The sequence below is a fragment of the Elephantulus edwardii genome, unplaced genomic scaffold, assembly GCF_000299155.1.
Source record: "Elephantulus edwardii isolate Elephantulus edwardi_28Jun2011 unplaced genomic scaffold, EleEdw1.0 scaffold00055, whole genome shotgun sequence".
Taxonomy (NCBI): Eukaryota; Metazoa; Chordata; class Mammalia; order Macroscelidea; family Macroscelididae; genus Elephantulus; species Elephantulus edwardii.
Window position 1 is genome coordinate 9435669 of NW_006399805.1, and position 22168 is coordinate 9457836.

A 22168-nucleotide genomic window follows, 5' to 3' on the forward strand; every position below is an offset into this window, starting at 1 on the left:
TGCTGTTCTTGTACAGTGATTTGACCTTTCTGTGAAGTATTTACAGCTGTGTTCTCTGAGTCTCTATTCCCACTGCACATGTATGTTGTTGTTGTTAGGTGCGTCGAGTCGTAGAGGACCCATAGTGACCCTATGAACAAAAGGCCTGAGCACTGTTCATGGAGTTTCTGGAGGCAAGCTATTTTGGAAGTGGACGCCACTCCTGCTTCCAGCCTTGTTTTTATCGGGAAGCTCCATCAAACACTGTCCACCATGGGTGACCGTTATCACATTTGACACATCCCTGTCACAGTGTTCAGCTTCACCACATCCACTAGTTACTTCTGTACAACAGTGCACAGACCAGTGCTATACCACCTAGAAGAATGTTTGACAGAAAAACAATGTGAACCCGACCCGAGGGCTGGGTAGCATAACTTTCTGTCCACCAGGCTCATGTATACTTAATCTGTGCATATCTGTGTTGTACCTGCCTGTACACGTTTTACACATCTGTACTATGGATGGGTCCATACACCGGTTTTGATTCTTAATTATTATTGCTGACTGATGAGCGTCCTGTTGTTAGCACGTCTTCTCCTCTTGGGCACCCCTTGGTGGCCACGTTTACTCTGGTCAGGCCATTGGGTGCTGCTGCTTCCCCCTTCTCTGCCACTCCCTGGAACTACAGGTGAATCTGGTCTCTGTTTGCATACTTGATGGATTCTGCCTCCAAAGGAGGCGGTCACACATAGTTACCCTGTATGGTCGGCTTACTCCACTTAGCATTGTGTCTTCAGACCCACCCAGGGCTTTTACACAGACTCCCTGTTCTTCCTGGCCACAGAGTATTCTGTGCGTGTCCACATTTTGCCCATCTGATTATACTGTGGAGAACTCAGGGGTGGAGGGGGTTCCCGAGGTTTTTGCTGTGGTGACCTTACGCATGCACCAGCGTCCTGGGGCGGTAATTCCTGACAATAGTGTTGGAATTTGAGGAAGATCCTGACATGTTGAATGAGTTTCTTTGCTGCCTGTTTACAGAACTAGGGACAGTTGACTGTATCTGAAATCTCTCTTGTTTTTACCTAGTATGATGAATTAGTTCCGGCTTCGCTCACCACCAAATATGGAGGCTTCTACATCAACACCGGCACACTCCAGTTTCGTCAAGCATCAGACACTGAGGAAGAGGACGCTGGTGATAACCTGAAGCACAAGCCGCCGCAGGTACGTGTGGTCCCGGGCGCAGAGGTGGACCCTCGGCTTCTAGGTTGTCATTTTACATTCTGCTTATGCCTTAGCTCTGGTGTGAGGGACAGTAAAAGCCATTACATGCTTTAAAGAAAAATTACATAGAGAAGGGAAAATTTAAATGTTTAGGTCATAGAACGGTGGTTTTAAAACGTCTATTATGTGGCCTAATAATAAATTTCTAGAACTTGGTAAAGAAAAGATTGCTGATAGCCCCCATACCTTTCCTAAGATGTCTCTAGGACTATGTAGCCAATGTCTAAGACATGGGTAGATGAGTGACCTCAGATTTGGGTGGGAGTGAGGGATTCCAGGCCCCACCCAGACCACTGCACCAAAATTAGAATTGAGGTGGTCCTGAACCCCAAAGATCTGCTCTCTGTTTTTCCCCTGGATTTATTTATTTTTTTTTTTTTTTGGTTGAGAATGTGCACAGTACCTTTGCCAGTTCAACACTTTGTACCTGTGCATGTCAGTGATGTGGTTACGTGCCTCGAGGGCTACTCTAATCCACATCTTGTCCTGGGCTGTTGCTCTCCCACTAACAGAGACTCCCTGACTTCTGAGATCCCATCGCATCTTTATGGTGTGCTGCCCGTTTTCTTCTATGCATGGAGTTTGTAATAGGGTCCAGTGTTCTAGACAGACCTCTTCTCTTTGAGAAGCACGAATGTTGCTTGGCTGAGATTACTTCAGAAGACACTGTTCTTTAACCAACACTGGTTCTGCCACAGAAGAGGGAAGAGAAGTGCTGGTCAGGCCCCCTGTGGCTGGCATTGAGGGTGAAGCATTACCATCTAGATAAGGGTGCATTCTTTGTTCATTTTGTAGGTTTCCAAGATAAAAGAAGATGATATTGAGATGAAGAAGCGGAAGCGGAAAGATGAAGGGGAAAAAGAAAAGAAGCCCAGAAAGAAAGTACCTAAACAGCTAGGGTATGTGATACTGCAGGTGGGAGAGGGCACGATTGTCCTCAGTGTAACTGCCTGCCTCCCCTTGGGAAGGACAGACTTGACACCAGTTGCCCCGCTTACGCTGGGTCTAATATGGTGCTATACTTGTTTAATGGAGGAGGAACCCTGATGGCGCAACTGTTAATGCTTCACTGCTGAACTGAATGGTCAGTGGTTCAAACCCACCAACCAGTCGGTGGGAGGAAGGTGAGACCATCTGCTCTGCCTTGTTGGTCACTGGGAGGCAGCGTGGCCTGATGGCAGTGACACCTTCTAAGGCTAGTGAGCTTCTCTCGTTGAGAAAAGCCTGCTTTCTGCAGGTGTGCGTTTGGCACTCAGTTCTTTAGTCAACTCCTCTGCGTGTGATCTTAGCTAGAAGGCGGAGCAGTGATAGCTGACTCCTCTGCGTGTCTATGGCAGAAGGTGGACGTCCCAGTACCACTTGATGTGTTTAATAACCCCGAGCCCTGTTCACTGACTTGCTCCCTACTTTCTCATCACTGTGATGGCCCCTCACCTTACACAGGTGACTGAACCCCTGCCCCAGCTGAGAAGGTGCTGTTGTGAAAGTATCATTTAAAGAGAAATTACAATGTGAGCAGTTTGCTGTCACTTGATGATTTTAATACTCTTCCTCGCATTTACATGTGGTTTTACCCTTCAGAAGTACACATAGCCCAACCAGTCGTTTTCTTCTTTTACAGAGTCGTGGCACTAAATTCACATAAGCCTGAAAAAAAGAAGAAACGTTATAAAGATTCTCTTTCTCTTGCTGCCATGCTCCGGAAGTTTCAGAAGGAGAAGGATGCATTAAAGAAGAAGGAGTCAAGCTCCAAAGTCTCCATGACCTTACAGACCTCTGCTCCCAGCAAGCCCCCTTCCACTACCCTTGCACTGGGCACTGACGTCTCAGACTTGAACCTGAACAGTGCCGACCCAGACCTCCCAATTTTTGTTAGCACAAATGAACTGTTTCAGGAAGCGCAGAATGCCCTAGAGTTGTTCGATGACTTCGACTTTGACAGATTCCTAGATGCTGCTTCTGATGGCAGCCCATTGTCGGAGTCAGGCGGGGAGAATGGGGGCACCACGCAGCCAGCCTGCACCTCTCAGGGCATGCCCAAGCCAGCTCCAGTGCTCCCCGAGGGACTGCCAGTGCTGCTGGAGAAGCGCATTCAAGACCTGCGTGCTGTGAGTGGGCCCGACTTCTCTTTGTCTGTCTGTCTGTCTGTCTGTCTGTCTCTCTCTCTCTCTCTCACACTCCCCCTCCCCCATGTGGTATGGCAGCCTGCCTTCTACTAGAAATCACAGTCGTGATTGAGTGCATGCAACTATTATTGTACTGTCTTCATGTTCCCTGGCCACATAACCATTTCTTTGCCTGGGGCCCTCATGTCCCGGTTCACTGGCTGCCTGATCACATGGAATCTAGAAGGAAGTATGGAACAGTAATAACATGCCAGAAGTGTGCCTGAACTTGGTCCACACTCTGTTGGTATCTCGTTTTCGGTGGTAGTTTTTCCTGGTATCTGGCTGGGGTTTTTTGTTTTTTAATTTTTATTGTTAGTTTTGTGCATGTACTGTCAAATCAGATCTGACTGGTACAGGAGATTGTCCCTCCTTCCCCAGCAGAGCATCTGGTGGATTCGAACCTTGCACCTCTGAAATTGTAGTTGCGGCTCCTTGCCACTTGGCCACCAGAGCTCCCCTAGGTATCTGGCTGTTTTAAGGTCTCTTTGACAACTACGTGGCAGCTGGGGTACCGACGCATTTTCCTCCGTTCCACAAGGATGAGCCCTTGGATTCTGAGGCGGATCATGCTCCAAGGTTGGGTCCTGGTCTAACTTGCTGCAGATCCAGTCATGTTACACACATTTTTCTGTTTTATTTAAGAAAATATTTTAACTTAAAATGAGCCATATCTAGCACAGAATGCCTTTTTGCTTTTTTTTAAAAAAGAAAGTATCTTTTGCATATTCATTTAAACTCATGCTGCTTTTTTTTAGTAGGTGTGTAGAGGTTTGTTGTTTTGTGTTTTTTTTTAATTCAAGTAATATGAGTCATAAGGCGCTCTGGTGACTTAGGTAAGGAGCTGTACTGCGAGTACAGAAGTATGTGGTTCAAATCCTCTAGCTGCTCCAGGGGAGACTGACGGGCAGTCTCCTATGTGATTCACTGTTTCTGAAAACCTGCTGAAGGGTCAGCTGTGCATTGATTCAGACTTGATAATACTCAAGACAGAACGTGTGTAAATCCTTAACTCTACATTCCTAGAACTAGATCTTATTAACGGACCTGCCAGGCTGTTGTGGTTGTCTCGTTGGGTGCCGTTGAGTCAACTTCAACTCCTAAGGGCTCTCAGTACAGCAGAGCCCTTCCCAGTGCTGTGCTGTCCTCACAGCCTGTGCTGTGCTGACAGCCGCTGCCATCTCTAAGTCAGACTCTTGAGGCTCTTCCTTCTTTCACTGACCCTTCGCTGTTCTCAGCATGATGTGCTTCTCTAGGCCTCTTCTGATGACATGCCCAGAACGGAATGGAGTCCACCGTCCGCGCTTCTAAGGAGCAATCTGGCTGCACCTCTTCTAAGACAAATCTCTCTCTTCCTTTGGCAGCCCACGATGTAATTCCACATTCTTTGCCAGCACCACAGGTCAGAGGTGTCTGGTCGTCAGTCTTCCTTAGTCATTGTCCAACTTTCATATCCGTATGACGCAGTTGAAGATCCTGTGACTTGGGTCAGGCACATCTTGGTCTCTAAGCTGACAGCTTTGCTTGTTAGCACTGTGGAGAGGTCCTTACAGCCTTGCCCAGTGCAGTGTATCCTTTCATTTCTTGACTCCTGCTTTCATGGATGTTGCACTTGAATCCTCCAGTTCTGAGAGAGTATGTTGTGTCATGGTCATTGTTACGGCAGCTGCAGGAAACTAACGTACTATCTGAGCAAGTCTGGGTCTCGGGAACCTGCTGTCTTTTCAGGCCACCACTCACAGGGTCTTCTCCTGAAGGAAGTTCTTTGGCTTTCCTCACTAGATATTCATCTCAAAGTCATTGTTTATTGTGTTGCTTACATTGACAATTTTCTGGTTTTTTTCTAGGCTGCCAAACTTTTTGATGAAGAAGGAAGGAAAAAATTCTTCACGCAGGATATGAATAATATTCTTCTGGAGTAAGTAGTGTTTTTCTTTGGTGAAGAAACTGTGATGTACAGAAAGCCTTTGAGACGCTACTAGTTGAGTCCTCTCTGTCAGCCTCCCAGAGCGAGCTTGTTTGGTTCTCATGGACCACTTAGGACAGTCAGGGCCGCCGTTGTGTGGCCTGAGAGAGTGACCACTGTGTCGGCTTGATAGTACCTAGACTTAAACGTAATTTCTGCTGCTAGCATTGAGCTGGTAACCAAAAGGTCAGCAGTTTGAACCCACCACTGCTCCACTGGAGAAAGATGTGACCATCTGCTTCCCTGAAGAGTACCGCTTTGGAAATCCCAGGGGGCAGTTCTGTTCTGTCCTGTATTATTACACAGCATTCTAGAAAACTCTGACGGGGATAATTGATATAATTCCACTTCTGCTTTTATTACGCGTGTTGTTGTTAGATGCCATCGAGTTGAGTATGACTCACAGCGACCCTGTGAACAAAAGATCTGAAGCCAGTCCTGTCCTGCGCCATCCTCATGCTTCCTGACACACAAGGGCTCACTGCAGCAGTCACTGTGTCAGTTCACCTGGTTGAGGGTCTTCCTTTCCTTTGCTGACCCTCCGTCCTTTCCACCGTCATGTCCCTCTCCAAGGAATTGCACCTCCTAGCAACATGCCCAAAGTGTGTGAGGCCAAACCTCATCATTCTTAACTCCAAAGAGCACTCTGGCTGCATCCTCTCCAAGATGTTTCTGTTCGTTCTCTTGGCCGTCCATGGAATGTTGTTCAGTGCTCTTCTCCAACACCACAGCTCAAAGGCATCAATTGTTTTTCTGTCATCCTTATTCGTTGTCCAGGTCTTGGATGCATCGCTAATAATCAGAAAGGCTGTGGCCTGAATCAGGCATCCCAAAAGAATTCTGTTGACCCCCTAGTAGAGTTGCTTGTAATACATACAGATATTTATATAGCCAAGCAGAAAGTATGACTGCATTTAAAAAAAAAAGATGATTGTGGAGTGGGCTGAGCACTGTGCAAAAGACCGAAATTAGAGCAGAAAGGACTGCAGTGAAGGGGCTGGTATGCAACGTGGCCTGTGTTCCTTTCTTTAATTCCAGATTTTGTTTTTGGTGAAAATACGTACAGCTCCAGATGCTCCCATTTCATCCCAAGTGTCAGCTCTGTCTGCTCTGTGTTTTCAGTGCTCAGTGTCATCGTTCTTGTCATTTCTGGTCTCCTCATTTCACTTCCGTTGACTTACTCCCCCTCCTCCAGGTCTTCTTCTGTGCTTTACAGTAGCTCTTTGATCTCCGGTAGATGAATCACAACCACCAGGTTGGTCTTGGCTCTTCTGACTGTTACTTAGTGGTGACCTTAGGGGATAATTTCAGTTCCGTTTGAAGAGCTGTTAGAGTCTCGGACTCCTCCAGTTCAGTGGGTCCAACCAATCGAGATTCTTTAAGAATTTGAAATTCCACATTGCCCTCCCTCGTGTTCAGATTTATCAGCTCTGTTTTATTTCAGTGCTGGACGTTCTCTGGACGCTGTCTCATTCTCAGGTCTCGGGTGGGAAGGCCGTGGTTTGTGCAGAGAGTGCACATTCACCCCTTTCCCCACGTGCAGCTCAGTGACCTTAGAAAGGTTGGTTGTCCTGTGCATATTCCATTGATATGCTCGTTTCCGTAAAGAAACGGGGACTGCGGAGGAGTAGATAGCCCTCCCGCCCCAGGCGCACTAGTGGACATTGATGTGGGGCGCTGTCTGTAGAACAGCAGACTGGAGCCCCTCCCAGTCCTGTTCGTGTCCCCAGCTGTGCTGTGTTTGCGTCCAGGGCTGGACTGGTGGAGGGTCTTCGCCTCCCCTGTCTGGTTGCTATGAGTCGGAATTGGTGACAATGTATAGTGAACATTAGCTTCTGTTTTTACCTCTTTTCAGATGCTATTTAAGTGCTGGTTTTTACACTCCTAATGACGCTTAGACCCTATAAAGCCATTGAGGTATACCTCAATTCTGACCATTGGTGGTCGTTGCTGTGTGTAAGAGACTCCACGCAGAACTTAGCCAGAAAGGCGTTGAGCGTGGAGAAAGCAGCAGGCTTTGCTCTCTCTCCTCTTGTGAGGGCACCTGCCAGCGGCCGGGGGGCCCAGAGCATCTCCTAGAAATAAGTGCAGAGCAGCCTTTCTGGTACAGTGATCCCTGTCTGACAAGTATGTAGTGGAGACAGCTTGTCGTGGGAGTGAAGGAGCAAGTTCTGGAGGCTGTTGTGGTTAACTGCCCTCCTCCAGTGTTGTTGCTCTAAGATCCTGAGCTGGTTCTGACTCCTCCCAGCCCCACACTGAGCAGAGCAGAGCCCTGCACTGTCCTGCACCAGCCCAGGTCCTGACTTCTCCCAGCCCCTTGTTCAGCAGAGCAGAGCCCTGCACTGTCCTGTCTGTGACTCGTTCTTCCCACTGGAGCCCTGACCTCACTGATCACCTTCTGTGATTGGAACTCTTCTTGTCTTTGTCACACTTCTATGAGAGGGAACAACTCTCTGTTCCCGGGGGATGTCTCATGACCATCCTCTGGACCTTAGCATCGTGCGTTGGCAGAATGTCTGAAAACATGGCCCCACGTTTCCAGGAGCTTGTCTGTCTTTCTTGGATCTGCACCCCAGTCCCTAGGCTTGCAGGGTAGTGCTCGCTCACTTAAGGAAGATGGAAACTGGACCCTGAGCCAGAAGCTGGTGGGGAGAGTGGCGGGGCTCAAGGAAGCGAGCCCTGGACCAAGGTCAGAAGGACCTCATTAGTCCTAATCTGTGGCAGCTTCTGTGAAGTCAGACTTAAGTGGTGGAAATTTCTAGTTCTGCAAATATTTCTTGGGCTTTAGAGATTGGAATCCCTAGTAGGGAAGAAAATACCACAGCTGGGATGTTGGGAACGTGTGCCTAAAATGTGCAGCCCTTCTTGGGAGTGTTGAGCGAGCGGCGCCTCACGGACAGCCGTCTCTGAGATTTGCAGGTCTCTTGGTCTCATCTTTACGCAGTACCTGTCCTGTCTGTCCTGGGCAGGGAGTCTGCTCTCTTGGCCCCAGTACCACCTCCTGGGAAACCACCCGACTGTCAGCTTTTTTAGTTAGCCTGCCTCTTACCTGGAATCTCTCAGCAGTTGGCATTTCTCTTTTAGGCTCATCGTCAACTTCTCTTTGGGAAACCTTAAGGCCTCCTGCCCAGACTTTTTGATAAAGATCTAACTACTTACTGTCATGCATCTGGAAGACCCGTGTAAAGCCCGTGGTCATAGCGATGTTTCTATGGAATCTGTGCTCTTCACAGTCCTGCTTTTCTTGTGGTTCTGTGTTGCCTGTCTGGCTTGAATGCCGTTCTTCTGTTACTGGTGGTTGGCCATGCTGCTTCGCTTCTGCAGCTGTTCTCTGTCTTACCAGGGGTGGAGACACCTGTAGTGGTAGAGCTGCTTCCTCAAGTCTTGGGTCCTTGGATGCGTTGTAGAATCGGCACTTAGGTCTGTCTTCACCTGCCATGCTTTAAAGTGGTTTGTTGCCCAGAGCCAGAGTCTGTTGGTTACATTTGAACCTTCTCCTGTAGCAGGTGCTTAGTGGAAGGCCTTCCATCTTGGTAGGAACCTATTACCCTGCTGAAAGTAAAATGACTATTACAAAGTATCTTTCTTTTAAAAAAATAGGACTTCATAAAAATATGTATGTGTATCACTTTTTCTGCATCAGAGAGTTGGACAATGACCAAGGAGGATAGAAGGAGAATTGATGCCTTTGAACTGTGGTGCTGGAGAAGAGTATTGAGAATACCATGGACTGCTAGGAAAACAGATTCATCCTGGAGAGGGTTAAACCGGGTGGCTCCTTGAAGACAAGGATTCTGAGTCTCCGTCTAACATACTTTGGACATGTTGTAAGGAGAGACCAGTCCTTGGAGAGGGACATCATGCTTGGGAGGGTGGAGGGACAGCGCAGGAGGGGAAGACCCTCTATGAGGTGGATTGATTCAGTGACTGGGGTAATCGGGATGGGTGTGTCAGAGACAGTGCAATTGGCACAGGACAGAGCAGAGTTTAGGGCTGTTGTACATAGGGTCGCTATGAGTCGCAAGCGACTCGACGGCACATAACAACAACATAAAGTTGATACATGTATGTGTCTGTATTTGTACATCTGTGTAAACATGTAATTAGTAGGGAGCTCTGGTGGCCTAGTGGACAGGGAGCTGTGTTGTGAATCCACAGGGGATGCTCCTGGCAGTTGGCATCTGCTGGGCGCTCCATGGGCATTCTCCTCCTGTGCGGTTCACAACTTCCGGAAGTCCACTGATGGTCAGCTGGGAGTTGGTTCTGACTCCGTAACTATGAGAGTGAGTGATAAAACGACAGGGCTGGATCCCTATTTAGTGACTGACTGACTTTCTCGTGAACCCAGTTTATAAATAGAAACAGGAACGAGAGGCTTTGACCAAATGAACACTCCATTCTCTATCTACTTCCTGTGGGTCAGGGTCACAGAGACAGCTAGTAGACCATGTGTGTAACCAGGGAGTTTTCTGGCTGCTGAATGAACACATGACTTTTCCAGATCCTCTTTAGAGAAAACATGAAAAAGAAAATAAGTTGGTGATCACTCTGCATCTGTCACATGGCGTGGCAACTGCTGGGAGGCACGAAAGTTACTGGGAAAAACACACTCCCTCAGTTATTTGTGGGGGTCCCTGCGATTGTAAGACACAGACATCGGCCCTGTTACAAGGACCATTTGTCTGTTTGCTTAGAATGATGTTTATAACTTCTGCTGTCAAACGTACTAGGCTCAGAGCATTTTCTCGTAATGTCAGCGTTTGTTTGAATGCCTTTGCCAGTGAATAAGCTGCCTCGGGAGCGATGGGAGGGCGCACTGAGGAGGGCGAGAGCTGCCTTGGTGTCCTGCCTGTACGATGCTCTGAGAGAAAGGCTGTACCGTTTCTTTCTTGTTGTTGGTCAGCATTGAGTTGCAGCTGCAGGAGCTGGGCCCCGTCGTCCGGAGCGGTGTCTATTCCCACCTGGAAGCCTTTGTGCCGTGCAATAAGGAGACGCTGGTCAAACGTCTGAAGAAGCTGCACCTCAACGTCCAGGTAAGAGCTACTCCTGTGCCCTAGGCTTCGTGAGAGAAGAGATGGGTTTCTACATGGGGTCTTCGCACACGGATTGCTTTATGGTCCTGTCGTTTATCTCCAGTCACTGAAAGAGGCCGTGAAAGGTGTGCTGGGTGCCCCGAAGACCGGTCACTCTTCCAGCAATTCTTTTTTAAGATGTAGACTTGGATTGGAAAGTTTATACTGGTCCCAGGGCTAGTCAGCTTTCTAACTCGGATTCTTTTTGACCCCTGTAATGGATGTAACATCTGCCTTAGATAAGCTCACACGGACCAGTGTGAATGAAGGCCAGTGTGGTGAACTGAAGGGTTGGGTTTGACTGTGACTGTGACGTGACCGAGTCCTGTCACCTGTGTGGTCCGTGCCGCAGCCCTGCCTGGTGAGCGTCCAGGCAGGAAGGCAGTCAGGAACCACCCCCATGGCAGCGCGCCAGCGTCAGGACCACTCTAGGTGTGCAGCAAGGCCACTGCTGCCCAGCTGGTGGACTGTCCTCGCTGAGGCTGGCCACTGCCCCTACACTGTCCTGCTGCACAGCTCTGCGTGCTTCAGACATCTCTCCCAATCCCTCCTGCTCTCTGTGAGAATGGGTTTTGGTGCCGTCACTGTCCCGGTTCCTCTTCATGTAACATGGAGAATTTGCCTGCCTCTGTATTGGTAAAACATTTAGCATTTACAGCTGTAGGAAGTAACCTTGACTGTAGCTTAAGGGGGAAAAGGGAGTTTTTGGTAGCTAAGAATTTTTTTATGGCATTAAGGGGACCTGGGCATGAGGCTTAGCTCTGTTCTCCCTCTCCCCTCCGCTCCCTTTTGTCCTTCCATGGGTGTTTGCACTTGAGCGGACTTGCTTCCCACATTTTTGTTCCCAGAACATGTTCTGCTCTCTCACCTCAGCCCACATTCTTGGACAGAGAGAATGAGTCTCATTATCCTCTGTTGAATCTGTCTAGACTTTTCTGGCCAGGGGATGGGGGTCCCACAGCACAAATGTGGTGTCCAGGACTCATGAGGTTGGAGTGGGCTGCACCGCCCTGGACTCACTATAGAATGCTGTTGCTTCACTGATAAACATTGAGTGCTACAGAGAAGACACTGCACTTGTGTTAATAAAATGTTGTTGTTATGTGCCATCGAGTCGTCTGCGACTCACAGTGACCCTATGTACAACAGCCCTAAACCCTGCTCTATCCTGTGCCATTTTTTTTTAAAGGAAGCTAAAAAAGCTTTATTAAGAGGTCTCCTGGGTGGGATTCCTTGGTCTGCCTCGAGAAAAAACATCAGGACAGACCAGGGAAATACCACACCCTAAAGTGGATTAGGGCAGGTTTTATAGGAAGGGTCTTTAGGGAGGGACATTCCATTGTGGTTTAGCCAGGTGGGTGGTCCTCTATTTAGGGAGGGAAGGGGGGCCACTCTGGTAATTGAGGCTTTTCACTCCCTTTATTGACATGTTGATATTTCTTGAATCCTTTGTTCTCCTTTGACCTTGGTCCCAGCCTGACATCCCAGCCTCTTTAATGAGAAAAAGGGTGATGTATTCATTCTGGGTACTTCTTGCTGAACAGGGGTGAAGATCTGGGGCTCAGAGGCTGCACTGGGATGGCCCAGGACCAGTAGCCAGGGGAGAATATGAATATCACATATCCTGTGCCAATTTTATACACTTAGACCCCCACTACCCTAGTCACTGCATCAATCCATCTCATTAGGGTCTTCCTCTTCCTCCCTCTACCCTCTCAAGTGTGAAGTCCCTCTCCAAGGACTGGTCCCTTCTTACAACATGTCCAAAGTATGTCAGATGAAGCTTCAGAATCCTTGCCTTTAAGGAGCAGCCTGGTTTATCCCTCTCCAGGGTGAACCTGTTGTTCATTTTTTTAGCAGTCTACAGTATGTTTAATACTCCTCTCCAACACCACAGCTCGAAGGCATCAATTCTTCTGTAATCCCTGGTCATTGTCCAGCCGTCCCTCATAGCAAATGATTGCAAAGACTGGCCTGTATCAGGTGCACCTTAGTCTCAGCTGCCTGTCATAGCAAGTGATTGCAAAGACCATGGCCTGTATCAGGTGCTCCTTAGTCTCCAGGCTGACATCATTGCTTTTCAGTACTCTGGAGAGGTCCCTAACAGCGGACTTTCCCAACGTAGTATGTCTTCATACTTGGCTGCTGGTGCCAAGATTGTTGATTGTGGAGTCAAGCAAGCTAAAGCTGTTTACAATCTCAGTCTCTTCACCATCCATCACGATGGTGCCAATCAGTCCAGTGGCAAGAATCTTTGTTTTCTTGATGTTGAGTTTTAATCCATATTGAAGGCTGCTGTCCTTGACCTTTTATAGCAAACACATTGCAAGTACGTTTTACAAAAAACATAAACGCAGGCTATACACATGTATTTCACCTGATGGTATGCATAGACATTAGATCAATTACATCTGGAATCACTGGCGAAGCTTAATGTCAGCTGTGAAAACTAGGCCAGGTGCTGATTGTGGACAACAGACCACCAACTGCTCATAGGCAAGTTCAAGCTAAGGGAAATTAAATCCACAGGAACCAAAATATGACCTTGAGTCTATCCCATCTGAATTTCAAAACCATCTCTAGAACAGATTTGAGGCCTTGAAGAAAAGACCAAAATGGATGTCAGAGGAGACTGAGTGTTGTTAATAAAATACTTGTTTCTGATGACAAAACCATGCCTGGCTTGAACAAATGAGGTTTATGTGAGGTACCAGGTCAGCTGTGGATATTGGACTCAATGTGGAGAGGAGATGTAGGGTGAGGGAGTGAGAGAACTGGAAGCAGGAAAGCCACTCTGCAGATTCTGATGTATTTTCCAAGGAGCATTTCATATCTGACGTTGGCAGCTATTTGTCATCCCTGTTGGCTCTGAGAGACAGAGTGTCCTTGTTTCCTCCCCCACATGCCGTTTGTGCCGTTTGACCCCATAGTTTTGCGTCTGCGCCTGCTGTGTCCGGTAGTGGTGTCTGGCTTGGAGCTTCATATAAATGGAAGCAGACAGCTTGTGCAGTTTGCTTTTTTTAACATCCAACATCATCTACCGTAGATGTGTCCATGTCTTTGTATAGTGTAGAACTCATTTATTTTCACTGTGGTGCATAGAGTTCTCCTGTATGTGTACATCCCAGTTAACTTTTCTCTTTTGCTGTTGATGGCTGTTTGGGATGATCCAATGAACTTACATAATTGCTGGCACGTGGTCACCCGGGAACCATGGCCCTGGATGTTCAGTTTTTTTTATGGCAAATACTAACCAACCTCAGCTAACTCCACAGAGGGGAACGGACCCCATCAACGTTGTCGTTGTTGTGTGCTGTCAAGTCAAATACAACTCATAGCGACCCCATGTACAGTAACTCTGAACCCTGCTCTATCCTGAGCCAATCTCACTGTCTCTGACACACCTACCCTCATTACCCCAATTATTGTGTCAGTCCTTCTCATTGGGGTCTTTTCTCTCCTGTGCCATCCCTTGCCACTTCCAAGGGTTGATATCTTTCTCTAAAAACTGGTACCTCCTGTCTGTATGCCCAGAGCATTTGAGACAGAATCTCTGCTTCTAAGGAGCATCTTGGTTTCGTCCTCTCTAGGACAGATCTGTTTGTTTTCTTGGCAGTCCATGATATGTTTAATACTTTTCTCCAGCACCACAACTCAGAGGCATCAATTCTTCTTCTGTCATCTTTGGTCATTATCCACCTCTTTGATGCATAGCAGTAATTGTGAAGACCATGAGCTGGATTGGACACAGCTTAGTCTCTAGACTAGTATCCTTGCTCTCCAGTACTCTAGAGAGGTCCCTGATAACAACATTATCTGAAGTATAACACTGATCCCTATAAAGTCAGGTATGGTCCCCCACACTCCTGTACTTACTTCTGCTAATTACTGGGTCTGAAATTCATTGCAAATGGACCCGCAGACTTGACAGAATCTGTTTTTACTCGCAGTTGTGAGCTTTATTAAGGGAAACAGGTTGGAGGGAAGGCAAAGGAATGGTGAAAGTCCAGGTTAACAGCAAAACACAGTTCCTCAGCTTAGACCAGTACTGGCATATTTATCAGTTGTTCTGCATGAGATAGCTTAAAATCCTTATTAGCAGTGACATTTCTTTTCACTAATACTTACTTACTTAACATGATGGCTGCATTCTTAAAAACCCGCTTCCCCGAGCAATCCCACGTGAAGACAGCTGTCCTGGTGAGGAAGAATAAGGTTAGAGTCTGTTAGTTTTACCCGTGACAGTGATAAAGTACGTTTTCCGTAGTCCCTGGTGTACTTTGTTACTAGCGAGGTGAAAGCGGTTGAAGTTGTCGAACGAGCCTGCTTGTTTCTCAGATGCCACAGGAATGAGTGACTCCCGCATTCCTCCTCTCCCTCATTTCACCTTGACATCAGGAATAAGAAGCTGACTAGCAGCTTGGCAGCCGGCGCAGTCATGTTTTCCAGTATCCAGGGCAAGGTCGGCTGTGGCTCTAGGACCCCAGCATCGTGGGGGTCTGTGTTCAATCACTTGCATCACAGATAAAGGGTCAGATATTTTTGCTCAAATGTGGGCTTAGTAAGAAAGCAGAGGAGTGCTGTTAGTAATTATTTGAGGGCAGCAGTCAGAAACTGGGGCTCTTCCTGGAGCTAGGTAATCAAGCTGACACCCAGTTTGCATTACGAAAACTCATTTATGTGGAAGTACCCCCATTTAATATGCTTTGTCTTTAACAGAGAAACAGCTATAACCCTGGAGAGAGGGAGGGAAGGAATTACCTAGGAATAGGACAGATCCAGTGGGGATCTGAAAAGACGGGGCGATAGTGTGCATACATCAGTGGTGATTAATTTTGTAAGACACAGTGTATGGAAATGATCATACGAAACAATGTGAATGAAGGAATGTGTGAAATAAAGTGTATATGAGTTTTGAAAATGCTTTCATTATTAAAAGAGAAGATGTAAGCTATTTCCGAAACAAACCTTCCTCTTTGGGGTCCTTGCTTTCCCCTGCATATGGTCTCTGTGCTTCCTTCTCAGGATGATCGCTTAAGAGAACCGCTGCAGAAACTGAAACTGGCCGTGAGCAGTGTCATGCCAGAGCAGCTGTTTAAGTACCAGGAGGACTGCCAGGCGCGGAGTCAGGCCAAGTGCACCAAGTACGTGTCTCCTCTGGCTGGACCAGCTGCTGGGATTGGTCTTAAATGACCCCATTACCAAGCAGAAACTCCACTTCACCACGCAGGGGACATCAGAGTATTTTCTAAATGACAGGCCACTAGACTCAGTTGCGTTGATGTCAAAAAGTGGAGGAGGGCTGTAGCTCATGACCAAAGCAGGGTCTGGTGCTGGTCAGACATCGTGCGTGCTCGTTTGCCTGGCTGGGGTGAATGACTGTGACTTTACACCATAGTCTAAGAATGACCTTGTCCAGACGACTTTCAGAGTCGAAGTATTCCCTGGAAAGGTAGACGGATCCCCCATTTCTCTTGCGTTGATCATCAAGCAAGAAATTCAGTAAGTTCATGGAGCACATTATGATCACCAGTTGGGTTAAAACTCGACTTCATGTTATGATCTCGTCTCTAGACTGCAAACAGATGAAGAGCGAGAAAGAAATGGATCCGAGGACGATGATGATGACAAGCCAGGGAAACGGGTCACAGGACCGAGGAAAAAATTCCACTGGGATGACACCCTCAGGTGAGATGGGACTTTGGCCTTTGTGCAGCCAGTAGACAGAGCAGGGACAAGGGTCCTCAGCAGAGCGGGACCACCAGGTGCTAGGGTGTAATTTTATTACATACTAATTAGGTAATCAGCTGTTCAGCAGGAGGTAAATTTGACCCCAGAGTTCTGTAGTGTGCCATCACTTTTATTCTTGTATAATACTTTTTACATTAACTTTTTAATTACTTACTTACCCAGCCCTACTGATTTCAGCGGTAGGGTATTCTGTACCTCCCTGCTCAGAACACCAGTTTTTCTCTGCCCCAAGTGGAAAGTGTAGACTGTTCCTTTCAGTCTTGATGTTTTGATTAAAGGTGTCAGAGGACACAACTCTTTGTAGGGGATTGACAGTAGCACAGAAATATGTAAGAGATGATTTCCCTTCCTATTGTTTTCTGAAGTCTTCAGATGATATTCTGGGCCCTTGCTGTTAGATTTGTGTGCTTTTTAATCAGTCTGTTTAGAGCTTAATTTTCAATAATCTTGTAGTCAGATTTATATATAAATATATATTTTCAATCTGTTTAGAACTTTGTTATGTAACCTTGTTGAAATCAAATTGGGATGCTATGAGTTAGAGCCAAATAAAAGCCAGTCTGCCGAGGATTATCTTAAATCCTTTATGGAGACAGAGGTGAAACCATTGTGGCCTAAGGGCTGGATGCAGGCAAGGTAAGAAACGTAACGTCCTGGCTTTTTCTTTACTTTTCTGTCCTTACTGTTACTAAGCGCGCGCACACATGCGTGACGTTTTGCTAAGAACCTAACTTGCTCAGCAGTGCACGGCCAGCTCTGGTTGTCTCTGCTTTGAACACTTCAGGCACAGAGAAGACAGAGTGACAGGGTTGGTGACGTGTACAGGGGACTAGCACGGGCCACCTTTTCTCTTTCTGCACTCTGAATTGGCCAGGGTGAAAGGGCGAGGGCAGAGGTTAAGAACTCTGGGAGGGCAGCCACCTCTGGGCAATGTGAAAAGGAGGAACTGAGGGTGAGAATTTGAACACAGGGAAGTTACAGCCTCAGGCTCTGTTGAAAATAGTCCCCGTGGAGTGGTACTCAGGAAACTGGAGTAGCCCTAGCTTTAGGAATGTTAGAAATGAGTAAACATGGGTGTCTTACCTCACCAGGCTGAAGTGCTTCATTTTAAGGCAACAGGAAAGGTCTATTGGTCTGTGAAAAAATGTAAATAGAGACAATATAAAACTCCCTATCAAATGAATTTGGTTTGCCGTACCACTGCAACTTGGTAAATAGCCTGCGGAAAATCAAATGATTGAAAAGTAAATGAAGTGATTACTCTGTTACTGTTTGCTATGAAAACTAACGTCCTCGTGATTTTTCCAGAATGCTTTTTAAAGAAAGCCGGAGTGTGCACAACCATCTTACTTCTGCTCCGTGAGTAAAAGCAAACCCGTTCGTTCCTTTGTTTCTCTTCCTGCTCCACACGTTAGCGAGTGAGAACGCTGTTTGTGAAAGGACAGCTGAAGATAGGGCCTGCCCATCCACTGAGGCAGCCTCTGTTTTAAAAACGCCACCTTCAGAATGTTATTTTCAATGTTTACTGTTCAGACGTGAGGACACATTTTTTTGTATGGAAATCACTGTTGGGCTAGTCTCCAGAGTCTTAACTGAGTGGTGTTGTAAGTGGCGACTTCTGACAGCGGCCTTAAATATTGCTGTGTTGTTACTTGCTGTCAAGTTGGAACTGACTCCAGCTGACCTAGGTTTTCAGAGGCTCCGAATCGCATTGGAGGAGATTGCCTTTTTTTTACAGCAGAGTGTCTGATGGGTAGATTTGCTCCTGCCACCTCTGGGTTGGAAGGACCGTGCCTCACTTACTAGGGCCACAGATGCTGTGACCTTAAGTCCAGCGTAGCACGGAAATATGGCCTGTGTTGCTGAGTGATTTGGAGCTGTATAAATGGGCAGCATTGGGGATTTCTTCTTTTGACCCTGGGTCTTCCAGCCTATGTCTTTTTGTCCCCTTACCACCTGCATAGCTGACCTGCCACCTACACTGCCCTAAGTTAACCACTTAACTACATACTCATGCCTTCATTGCAGAAGGTTTTATCTACAAAAATTAGCCAACTTTCACACCCTGTATTTTATTAAAAATTGAATGTTTTGTTAGTGATCTAATTTAAAAAGTTCTCTTTTCTTCCTGGTAGAGAATTTAAAGGGCAAGCTATTTTCTATGGTTATGGTTTTTTGATGAATACTGGACAGTTCTATCAGTCTTACTTTTGCCTATGATTTCATAGCATACTGTAGCCTACCAGCAGAGAATTAGAAAAGTAGCAAGTAAAAAAAATGGTCTGTTTTGTGACAGTGTTAAAAAATTTCACTACTTGTAGATCCTTCCCACCCCAAGTTTCTAGGAAAGATACTTTGTTAGGATATTACCAGCACATTTAAGAGTTGGTTGTGGTTTTCGGGTCTTGTAATCCTTGTATTTTTAGTGTAAATTTTAGTTAGTTTGGATTCATTCCTTATAGGTTTGCTTTGTGTCAGATGGTTTTGTTTCCTCTGAAAAATATATCTTTGTGTCAAGAATATTTCTAATCTGTACATTCTAAAATCACACAGTTAGGGTATAAGTAGCTCACATTTTAAAAAAATTTAAATTGTAATTTTGAGTGAAAGTTTAGAAAACAAATTTTTTTTTCAACTATTCATACACATTTTTGTTTTATAACATAAATTTCTGTACCTACAATGAATAATTCATGCCTCAAATTCTAATGCAGGTTTGTTTTGGGGGTTTTAAAATTCATTTTATAATGATTTATTTACAAAGTTCAAATACATTGTTTCTCACACCGGATCTTTCCCATTTCCTTCACCACCGCCACCTCCATGAAATTGGGAGACCCTATGATTTAACACCACTACCCTCCCATCTTCACCCCTCTGCTTCCACCCTCGTCCCCCTTGGATCTTCATACTCATTCTACAATAATGGTTTTTATACAGTGTTTGCCCTTATAGGACTAAGTGAGTTCACTTAGCTGTCCCTCCCAAGTTAAGTAGTAATTTACAACATCATTGCTGCTGTGTACTATGTAGTATTCCATTGTGTGACTGTACCATAATTTCTCAATCTATTCACTTGTGGTTGGACATCTGAGCTCTTCTCATGTTCTTGTGATGGTGTGTAATGTTGCTCTGAACATTGCTTTCCAAGTCTCCATTTGTGAGTCAGTTCTCATTTTCTTGATGTATATTCCAAGCAATAGAATATCTACCTAGTTTCTCTGTTCAGCTTTTTAAGGAAGTGCCAAACTGCCTTTGAAAGTGGTTGTACCATTTTGCAATCCCACCAACAATGTAGAAGAAAGAGTTCCTTTCTCACCACATCCTCTCCAACATTTATTACTTCCTGTCCTCTTAAACTTTGCTACTGTTACTGGAGTAAGATGGTTTCTCATTGTGGTTTTGATTTTCATCTCTCTTACTGCCAGTGTTTTTGAGCAATTCTTCATGTGTCTGTTGGCCATTTGAATATCTTTCTCTGAAAATTCTGTCTCTTTTGCCCATTTTGTAATTGGGTTATCGGTTTTTGGGGTGGTTTTTTTTTTTTTTTGGTGGAGTTCCAGGAATATTCTGTAAACTTTCATTATGAGACTCTTGTCTGGGCAGGTATTGCTAAATGTTTGTTCCTAGTGGAGAGGTTTTCTTTTCATCTTGTGGGGAAAAGGTTTTTATAATGCAGGTATTTTTTAACATTGGTTTTCTGCCCTTAAGAATTTAAAATAACCAGTTCAGACTAACTTTGTCTTTGTACCAAAGAATACCATTATCAGTCTGTGGGATAAATGGGCCTGGAGATCAGAGCTGGACACAGTTACCCAGCTGTGAAAACCACTGCCCGGCAGAGCCGTTTGAATCTGGTAGATCAGCACAGTTTGGATCACATCTCAGTGCCCAGCCCTCAGCCCTCTGGCGTTCATGAGGCTCTTTCTACAAGGGAGTTTTCAGAGCTTGCACACCTGTTCACTCTGCTCTCCAGAGAGTCTAATATTTTATTGTCTCTTTCTCCTCCTTCCCTTCTCTCTTTCCCCCTGTTTTGACATTTTTCTTGTGAATCATTACACTTAAAATACACGAATGTTTTCTTCTGTGGGGTTCGGTTGCTTGTTTTCGGTTTTAAGTAGAATGTTAGTCCCAATGGGTGGGCAGAATTAAACTTAAGACTGAAGGGCCTTGAAGCTCTTGTTTTCCAGCCAATAATCATCAGTTCTTGCTTGTTCTTTGGGGCCAGTCTTCAGAGGCAGCTTTATTAGTCCGTTTTGAGTTATTTCATTGTTGTGCAAACGATTCCTTTTTTTTTAAACAAACAAATCTTATCACTTATTTAGATTATTTGTCCCTTTTTAAAAATTAGTTTTAATGAAAGTTTTCAGAGACTTAGGGTTTTCCATCATTTATTGTTGTACTTTTCTCGCTGTCCACCCCCTCCCCACCAATTTACGCTTCTCCTTGAAAAGTAAAAGAAAAACCCTTCCATTGTTATACAATCCCTCCCTCTAAGTCCACTCCACTGTGCATCCTTCATTCTGGACTCCTGTAAATCTTAGCACTTACATTTTATATTTCACTAATTATTTGGCCTTTCTCCAATCCAAATAGTAACAATTTTTCTAAATATTTTCATATGAATTTCTATTGTCATGTGTGACATCAGGTGGAAGCCTTTTCACAGCCAACCCTCCAGCAGGTTTTTGGAGACAGTAAATTTCAAGGGAGGAGACTTTCTCCTTTGTGGCAGCTGGTGGATTTGAACCACGTACCTTTGAGTTGGTAGCAGACCTGTAGCCCCACATACGGAGTGGTTATATATAGTTTCTTTTCTCAAAGAACTTGCCCAGCATTCAGGTAGTATTCCCCCTCGGTATACAGTTGTATGTTATAAATGTTCTAAACTCTACTGACATGACTACATTTTCTGTCCTTTCCCTTAGGGCAAAGAAAAAGGTGATTCCTGCACCTAAACCCAAAGCGAAGGTAAGTACCAAACCAAATTGTTAATTAGTTACCATTGTTGAATGTTGAAGTACATCCTTAAGATAAAACTTAGGTTTAGAACAGATCAGTAGGCCGTCTATGCTGAGATGGCTGTCCCTGAACTTCCTCTTGTCCGAGATCTTTTGCATTTGGGAGAAGAGACTGCACGGGGGAATATTTATATCCAATAACTTAAACTAACAACTTTAATACTGCTTACATTTACAGATATAATAGAACAGATGCCTTTAAAAGAATAGCTGGAATTCCATAAATGTGGGATTGCTTTTCCCCGGCCCATGGCCCCCGGGAGCCCAGCTCATCTCCACCCTCCTGTCTTCATTTTATTTTCATTGTGATTTGCATGTAAATTTATAGAGCAGATTGCTTTTCTGTTCATCAGTTCATGCACGTGTTTTGTGACGCTGACTGTAGTCTGTCCCCCTTTTGTAGCAACAGCCTTTCCACTTCCTCCTGGCGATTCATGCTTCTGGTTGTGACTCTGCTGGTGTGTTGGTCTCAGGCAGCACACTCCTTCCTGGTGGCGCTGGCCATCTTCTTGGCCTCTCTGTTGCTGGACAGGAAGTTGAGTCACAGCAGTGAGTTAATTCAGGTTTGAAGGATGGCTGATTAGATGTCATAGTCTCAAGGTTCCACCTGTCTCTCATCAGCCCATGACCCTGGTCTTTTGCATTATTACTTTATCTGTGTTATTATTATTAGTTCCACATTTTCCTTCCACTCTGCCGGAGCCTTCACTTGTGGTCCCTTTCAGTCTTTCAGTCTGTCAGTCCTGATGGCTGGGCACCATCCATTCCTTCTGGTCTCAGGGACATGGAGACTGGACGTTTTCAGGGCTATTAATCTGTGTCGTAATATACTTTGATTTTCTTCATTTTTTGCTCCCAGTGGGGAGAGCCCAATACTTGCACCCCAGGTAGCCACTGTCCCTGATGTAAGGGTGTGGTTTGCAC

General features: G+C 45.7%; 1 protein-coding gene across 1 annotated transcript in view; it reads left to right on the top strand.

The window, feature by feature from the left end:
- The window catches only part of UBN2 (ubinuclein 2), a gene marked incomplete at its 5' end in the record, with an annotated part of 65098 nt that overhangs the window by 30125 nt on the left and 12805 nt on the right, over positions 1-22168 (top strand). Inside the window, 10 exons of the mRNA XM_006887218.1 lie at positions 1072-1209; positions 2065-2168; positions 2891-3377; positions 5282-5352; positions 10304-10433; positions 15498-15616; positions 16047-16160; positions 16716-16859; positions 17532-17582; positions 21152-21194. Of these exons, the coding sequence (XP_006887280.1) occupies positions 1072-1209; positions 2065-2168; positions 2891-3377; positions 5282-5352; positions 10304-10433; positions 15498-15616; positions 16047-16160; positions 16716-16859; positions 17532-17582; positions 21152-21194 (1401 nt within the window). The remainder of the gene's footprint in view (positions 1-1071; positions 1210-2064; positions 2169-2890; positions 3378-5281; positions 5353-10303; positions 10434-15497; positions 15617-16046; positions 16161-16715; positions 16860-17531; positions 17583-21151; positions 21195-22168) is intronic.